The 8,240-nt window shown below is 45.0% G+C and overlaps 1 protein-coding gene across 2 annotated transcripts in view; it reads left to right on the top strand.

The window, feature by feature from the left end:
* The first annotated feature begins 1,432 nt into the window (after window positions 1–1,432).
* CSTPP1 (centriolar satellite-associated tubulin polyglutamylase complex regulator 1) overlaps window positions 1,433–8,240 on the top strand; it is a 134,333-nt gene continuing 127,525 nt past the window's right edge. For both annotated transcript variants that reach the window (XR_014465465.1, XM_083164453.1), the window contains exon 1: window positions 1,433–1,621. Coding sequence is in view for 1 of the 2 variants with exons in the window: in XM_083164453.1 (XP_083020579.1) it covers window positions 1,579–1,621 (43 nt within the window). In the remaining variant the exon portion in view is untranslated. The remainder of the gene's footprint in view (window positions 1,622–8,240) is intronic.

The following is an 8,240-nucleotide window of genomic DNA, read 5'->3' as shown; positions in this document are numbered from 1 at the left end:
CATACACCATCTCAGTGCTGTGTCCGCAAAATGTTGCAGGCACTAAAGGTGCCCATACACGCTGCGAGAATCACATATACGTTATGGGCTAGATCGCATCGCATCACACGGCATGCATGCAATGTGTGTGCAATGCGATCCGAAAGCAGTACAAAAAGTATGTGCAGCACTCGTGACTGAGGGGGAAAGGAGGGGAGAGAAGGAGGAGATGGAAGAAGAGGGGAGGAGATAGAGGGGGCGGGGTGTTGAGGACTGGCAGTGGCACTGGCACAGCACACTGAGAAGAGGGAAGGAAGGGTGGCGCTGCTGCCTGTTCGGCATTTGATTGACAGCTGACAGGCGCAGGGAGCAATGGGTAGGGGGCGGATCCGGACATGACATGTCATCCAGGCATTCACAGACAGTGCTACATGCCTCAGCGCAAGTGTCTGTGAGGAAGAGGGGGCAGGTCGCAGGAGGAGGACAGTGTGTGCGCGGTGCAGGGAGCTGCTCAGCCTCTCCATACTGCCGCCCGCTGTCAGATAGGCGCTGCGGGTGGCGTGCAGGAGGCAGTGACAGTGAGGGCTGAGGCCGCTTTAGCAGAGCAGGGAGGGAGACAGCGCCTTTTCAGCATGGCGCCTCCCTGCTTTGCAGGAGCTGCTGAGTGGGTAGCGCCGGCCCTGAACCCTGGGCGTTTACACGACCCGAAGAGCTGTGAATTTCACAGCTTTGCGGGTCAACCAGAATCACCCCCATTGTCTAGAGTAGTGTATATCCAGCTTTAGGGTTAAGTTTGATCCAAAGTTCAATTAGCCTACCAATATATTTTATACTGTTGTGAAGAACAATGAGTATACATATGCAAACATTGGGGAGTACATACAAACTCATACCTCCCAACATGACCCTCTCAAGGAGGGACACAATGTTCGGTTCCTGGACTCTTCTCTCTATGTAGAATTGCCAGCACCTGTTTCACACAGGTTAATTGAAAAGAAAGCTTCTTCAACACAGGTAATGGTAATTATAAATGAAGGGAGAAGTCCTGAAACAGAGCAATGTGTTCCTCCTGGAGAGGGTCATGTTGGGAGGTATGCAAACTCTGTGCAGATGAGAGTCATTGTTGGAATCAACCCCAAGCCCTCAATGCAGTGAGACAGTAATGCTAACCACTACACCAACCATGCTGTCTACTGTGATTGATATCTTATAAAAAATATTCAGTTCTATTATTAAAAGAAAATAACACCACAATAAAATAAGTAATATTATTATTAATTATAATAATAATATTATTAATAATAATAATAATAGTAGTAACAACTACCTATTGTAATTTGCTAGCATACAGCTATCAGCATACTTTGTGGAGCATGTAGTCACCTCGTCCCGGAGTAACATATGAGCTAATGCTTGGGCTGCATGCCATACTTTCCTAATGACGCCTGTTGCAGAACCATAGCGCAGGGCTGCGGTTTCTGCACAGGACATGAGCAGGTTGCACCAGGAAATGGCTGTTACCATGGTGATCGGAGACGCGGCCTAGTAACCGGGCCGGAACCTGCACCTGCTGCCAATAACGTTTCGGGATCGGAGAACATGAGTCCGGAAAGGCTGCTCCAGTCCGGGCGAGAGTACCTGGGTGAGAGCGCAGGCTGCTGCATGGTTACCCGCTGTGTGGGCGCTGAGGCATGGCGGCAGTGTGCAGCTGCCAGCCGGTGCAGCAAGTATACTGCTCCCCCCTGCACCTGCGCTGGCCTATATTCGATTCTGTTCATATCGCAGTTTACAATGACATTGCTGTGTCATGCAGGCCAGTGTGTTATCCTCTGTCCTGCGTCTGTGATACATACAGTATATAGAGGTCTGCTCTGTAATGTAATAATATTCCTGCCTAATTACACCTTGTGTGGTTTAAAGGGTTGACATGGACAAAATATCGACATGTTAAAGGGCGACATTGCCAAAAGATCCACACAAGCATAAGCTCGACATGAGTTTTTCACAGGGTTTTTCTGTCTGTGTCGACACGTTGACATTGACTCCCAATTAATGTAGCACATACCCGCATATTGACTCCCAATTAATGTAGCGCGTACCCACACATGGCTCCTTGCCATGGAACACTTTACTGTTCCCAAGCGAAGTCCACGTGTATCATAAAGTATTGAAAAGTCCACCAAAAGAATATAATTCTGAAAAACTCATGTCCACCTTTTTGCTTATGTTGGCCTTTTCCAAATGTGGAACTTTTATCATTTCCATAGCTGAAACAGACTGTTTGCAATAAGTATTTATATTTGGTGAGATACGTAGAGAGCAGTAAAATGCATTTACTGTTTTGTGCATCAAAGAGCTAACTTTAGAATTGACATTTATTTCATATTATCATTCAGTACATCACGTCTGTTAACATGGTCAATATCCTTTAAATGCCTCTTGTTGGTGCACTTTAAGCTGGCCCTAGTTTCAGATTCGTCGTCCAATTAGGAATATACATTTTATCCAATTTCTTTTTCTTTCTTTTGTGTGTGTGCTGGTTATAAAGTGTTGAATATCAGTAAATGTGAATTTACCCGGGTGTTCAAAAAAGTAATTGATGAATAATCAGATTATGATGGGTTTTCTAACCGGGAGATATTGGTTATTATATTCCATTTTAAAATGTCACTGATGTTAATCTATGGTCAAATTATATGTTCTGTGAACGGTTTTGAAATGTGGTCATTGTGTGTGTTAACATTGATCATGCTGCTGTATGTGTACAGTATGTGTTTGTGCGTGTGTAAAAGTGAACAGAATGGTTTTTAAGTTTTGCTTGTGGCGAGCTTAATGCAATTTGTGCAGTTGTTGAGTTTTTTGTGGTTTTTTGTATATCAGTAAACAGACTGCAAAAGAATAACAACTATATGTTAAAACTGTCACAATATGGTAAATAGAGAACAACAACAAGCAAAAATGACAATCAAGGTACCACAGCACATGTAATTGGTAAACACTGTTAAAGCGCAAAGGAATCTGCTGCGCTATATAAGAAACTATAAATAAATAAATAATGATCCTGGGCACACTTGGCAAGGCTTGTATAACCCTAGTAATGTCATTATAGCCAATAAACGATATACCGTGTGAGCCAGCGGTGGTTGTGCACCCAATATATCTGTGACCCATGCAATCCAGAAGATGCAATATACAGTATCCTTTATTTCTTTTTTTTATTTAAATAGTTTTTATTAAGAGTTTTGTTTGGTTAACCACGGAAGGGGATGGGATACAGTAAACAAAAAGAAGGGGAGAGTCCAATTACATAGTATCATAATAATAATTATACATCAAGATAATATTCTAAATAACAGAAAAATAAGAGCAATAAATCACAAACTTACAAAATCAATTAGTTTCCAGTAAGAGATTGGCACCCTCACTTGAAGTTGAAAAGTCATACCAGCTAGACCAGTGGTAGCCAACACCAGTCCTCGAGAGCTACCAACAGTTCACGTTTTCCAGGTCTCCTCACAGAATCACAAGGGAAGTATTTAGTTCCACCTGTGAATCTTTTAAAATGTGCTAGTCAGTAATGAGTGCACCTGTGTACCTGCGAGGTGAGCTGGAAGACGTGAACTGTTGGTAACTCTCGAGGACTTGAGTTGGCTACCCCTGACCTAGACCATTTGGTTAGGTGCTATGCAGCGCCATCACTGCTTAATTAATTTCTATGAGCCGTGGGAGCAAATAAGACACACGAGCGTTGCCATGGGATAGTGCCAATTGCCACGTATGTGACACATGGCAATGATGAGCATTGAGATGATAATATACAGCTTAATCAGCCTTCTAGGATCAGGGCAGGGTGCTTGGGCATGGGGGAGGCATGAGCAGGGGTATCACCGTTGGGGAGGGGCCTTTCCCACCGACGTCAGTGCTAGGGGTGGGTCAAGCTTATACGGCGGTGCTGGGCTTCCACCGAGCGTACTGGTTAATGTGTTCATAAATTCAGACCAGACTTTCATGTAAAAGTCATTAGATTCCTGAGCATGGCCAGAGTTAATGCACATTTAAGGCATTCCAGAGTGGCACATGCACCCATACTATACAAGGCATGTAGGTATCACCAGTGCACTGTGTAATAATGACTCAGCTGATAGCTGACATATGGGGTAGTCTACACTTGGAGCGATTCAATTGTTTTTGAGCTCTTGTCACTTTAGACTGGGCACTTGCATCTGATCAGGGCAACAATTGAATCGCTCCACCGAGCGCCCAGAAGACTTTTGCGTTCTCTCACTCAATATTTATTTCGCTTTGCGCAAACTCCATTTAGAGCGGGATAGTTTGGGAACTGTTCAGTGGTATTTTCTTTTGATCTGGGGAAAAAAATAACTTTTATAATCACTTTTGTGTTCACTCAGACCCGTGTGCTTTTTCTGTAATCCTAAAACATTAGATTGTCAAGTGAGTGATGATTTATGCCAGGAATCCGGTATTTGATGCTTGGAGCAAGGCCTGACAAGTGGATTCCTTATTTCATTACGAATAATCATAATCCTCTCAACTACAAAGTTATCGTTGTCTCCAATTTTGTGCTATTATCGCTTAATAGCTGCTTTTAACTTTATTAATAAGTTGGTAAAAAAAAATCCATTTGCAGTTGTGTTAGTTGGTAAGGTTATATGCGGCAGAGTTTGCGCTTGGAGCGTTATTTCTGGTTTACGTTAAGGGGATTATTCTGGTGGATTCGCAAGGCTGCCAATTCGCAGCCTTGAGAGTCCACCAAGCACCTCCTTGTGAATGGTTGGCTGGGCAACTCGTTCGCCGTGGGTGCATGCACCCTGCATATGCACAGCGCCACCATTGATCCGAGTGCAAACGAATAAGGCCCTAAGGTGCTTGCTTGCACACATCTGATTGGAAATAGGTAAAATCACAGAACTGATGCCTTTATCTATATCTATATATAATATTATCGAAAATGTGTGGCAGGGACAGCATATTTCCACATGAGGGTAATGTGGAAGGAGCAATCGCCGTTTTATAGCAGCAGCAGAAAATAAGATCCAGTCCAGGTTTCCTAAACTGTTGTGTTCAAGGTTTGGCTGATAAGAAGCACCTGTTGCTTCCTGATGTGTGTGTGTCCAGGCTAGGAGGTCGTTGCTTCCAATGCTGAAATGAGGCTGAGTGATACACCGGTAATGTAGTATTCCGTATTAGGTGCTTTGGAGTGTAACTTGACTGTGAAATCTGTGGAAAACTCTGCTTTATCTTTGCTTGCCGGGTTGTTAACCTGGTATGCTACAAAATAAAGACCCAGACTGCATCTATGTCCAGTGTACTGTGTTCCTTCTAGGATTTGTGGCAGGCAGGGCGATGGTGCACAGGGGCTGCAGAAGGGGGGACCGGGCCCGCCGATGACACTGTTGTGGGTGGTCCCGGGCCGCAACTTCACAAAAGGTGCGGTTCCAGAAGGGGCGTGCCCGGGCTGCCAACATCACAAAGTCTCTGCACTGCCGGGGAAGAGAGGGGCATCCCCATCTAGGGCGGCACTGGGCTACTCCGTGCACACTGGCGGGGTCGGAGGCAGGCTCTTTTAGCAGGGCGCTGCTAGAGGTGCAGGGTGCCTTTTGCCCTTTAAAAATCGGGCAGTGCCCCGATAAAACAGCCTAGCGGGAACACTAAGTGTATGTGTTTCCTTGTCACAAAATATGTATGATTGCGCTCAGCATCTGTTCACCCCTGCTTTGCTCAGCAGTAGGCAGGGGGGACTCCCAACTGCCCCCCCCCCCTTTCCCGGGACACTGCCGGCCCTAGGTGGCGCGCGGGACAATCACTAAAAGCATTACTGTCCTGTGAAAATCGACCGTTAGGAGATATGCTCTAGAGAGATAAAGTGTATGGAGATAAAATACCATCCAATCAGCTCCTAACTGCCATGTTACAGGCTGTGTAGTGTTCATTCTAGCACCCGCTACCTTTGAAAACTCATGCAGTTCCTCTTCCCTGCCTGGAGTGTCACTGTCTGCTGTAGTGCTTCTAGCACAGTGTGGTCTGTATATCAGCACTGATATGCAAACCGGAAACACAACAGCAGACAGCGACACCCCAGGCGGGGAAGAGGAACTGCATGAGTTTTCAAAGGTAGCGGGTGCTAGAAGGAACACTACTGTGTTTGAGAAATGGTTAGTTTGTATTTTATCTCCACCTTTTTAAATCTGGGCTACTTTGAGGTGAAAGCCGCTCAAAACAGCATGTTTAAGCGGCTTTCAGCTCAAAGCCGCCCAGTGTGTTTGGCCCGGCGGTGAGCGCTGCTGCGCGCTCCTGCATCATCGCTGGGAAAGCTGCTAACTGCTGGTTATACCAGCAAACGAGCGGCTTTGAGGACGGCTTTGCATAGCTCTGCGCTACGCAAAGCCGTCCTATCCCATCTGTCGGTGCTGGGCAGGGGGAAAGCCACTCAGTGTGTATGCGCTGAGCGGCTCCCCCCCATCGATAAAAGCGATCATCGCTGTCCATACACGCTGAGCATAGTCGCCCAGTCTGTATGGACCTTTAGTACATAGACCCCTATTACTCCTGATCTTATTACACAGTTTGTACTGACACAGAGCATATGGTTTATTAAGCGTGCTCCGTAAGGAGATCACATCCCAAACACACGGCAGTGCACCGCTTCTCATGGATTTCTAGGTACAACATGCACAGATATAATTGCTGTGTCTGAAGGTACCGCAGAGACCTTTTATCTGATTATGTTTGAGATCTGGAGGTCGTGCATGGGACTCATAGAGCCTGGAAGGGATTACACATCGAAGGTGCAATGGGAACCAAAAACAAACAAGAGAACCCCACAGATGTGTAGGTCAGGAATAACGATCGTCCCATGGAGGTGGGGAACATATTGTTTGTAATTATTCTCTGCTCAGTTGTGTAGAATCATTGCTCCACCAAAGTGAGTCATTGTCTGAAAAAGAGTTCAGTCTTCGGCTCACAAACAAAATTATAGTATTGTCAAAACAGCGACCCGGGATGGGCGTTTCATACTGTTCCCTCTTGTGGCTTTATTTTTGTTTTTGTAGGTTCTTTGAGTAATATCAGACCCGCTGGATGATGGTAGTGAAACATCCCGATACGATGTCCATACGATATTCATCCCTAGGCTGGACAAGTCGGGGTAGCAGCACATTCATTCGGGCACCAGTAGATTTAATTCTTATGAAATGGTTATTTTATACTTGGTCCATCTTTTGTCAATCAGAAAATAATCTAGTGTGGCGATCCTAGTGGAACGTTTAGTAAACCAATCGTAAATTGCATCGGAATATGCTGGTTCTACAGAAATGTTAATAAACTAATGATGAAATAACTGAGCGCTTTTCATAAACGCTCAGAAAGTGAGAAATGACCTTTAGTGACGCCTAGCAGTAGTATATTAGATTGGCGCACTGCTAGTAGTTGTTGCTTTAGTAACCAGGCTTGGCAAGAGTATATTTAATTACTGTGAGGCCGTGTGAATACCATAAACATGACATAATATAAAGGCAGGACTCCTGGCCTATTGAGTACACAGATCCTTATACTGTCCACTGTGCGATCTGCTGGTATTTGTTTCACGGCGAAAGAATCTGGAGAAAAAAAAGACAAAGACAAGTTGTTTTATGTATAACCAGTAAAGGTGCATACGTATCAAAGTCTTTAATTCCCCTACTAATAAGTTCAATGAGAGTCCATTACTGGCAGTGTGTGGAAACCACTTTGTAAGGGCATGCCATACTTGCCTACGTGAAAAACGTGTGGCCCTCTGGAAAGGTGGGCATGGCTACTGCAAAAAATACCAGTGGTAAAATACCAGCAATTGCAGCTCTTCGGGGGAGGGCTAACTGATGCAATTTGTGTTATTTTAGCCCCGCCTCCTCCTTGTAGACACACATATCACAGCATTGTCTGTAATGGGGGTGGAGCTTGATGACTTTTTTTTATTTTTTTTAATACATTGTACCAGAGCATTACCAATTTTTTCTAAAAATCCACTTTTAAAGGAAAAATGGCCAGGAATGCTCTGGAATAACCGCTGCTGCCCCCTTATAACTAATCAAGCAATTAACACCCCCACATACACATACACTACTGTACCTTCTCTGGCTGGCTTCTTTCTCTATTCGGAGGTGTTCAGGAGCGAGACGGTCCAGCGGTTGGAGGATGCAGCATGCGGGCACAGATGCCATGCATCTTGAGCATGTAAGTTTTTGTGTTTTTGCACCGCAGGGTGT

This window comes from Crinia signifera, chromosome 11 (genome assembly GCF_055691185.1).
Source record: "Crinia signifera chromosome 11, ASM5569118v1, whole genome shotgun sequence".
In the NCBI taxonomy this organism is placed as follows: domain Eukaryota; kingdom Metazoa; phylum Chordata; class Amphibia; order Anura; family Myobatrachidae; genus Crinia; species Crinia signifera.
Note: the sequence above shows the minus strand (reverse complement) of the source record. Positions and strands in the feature narration are given on the sequence as shown.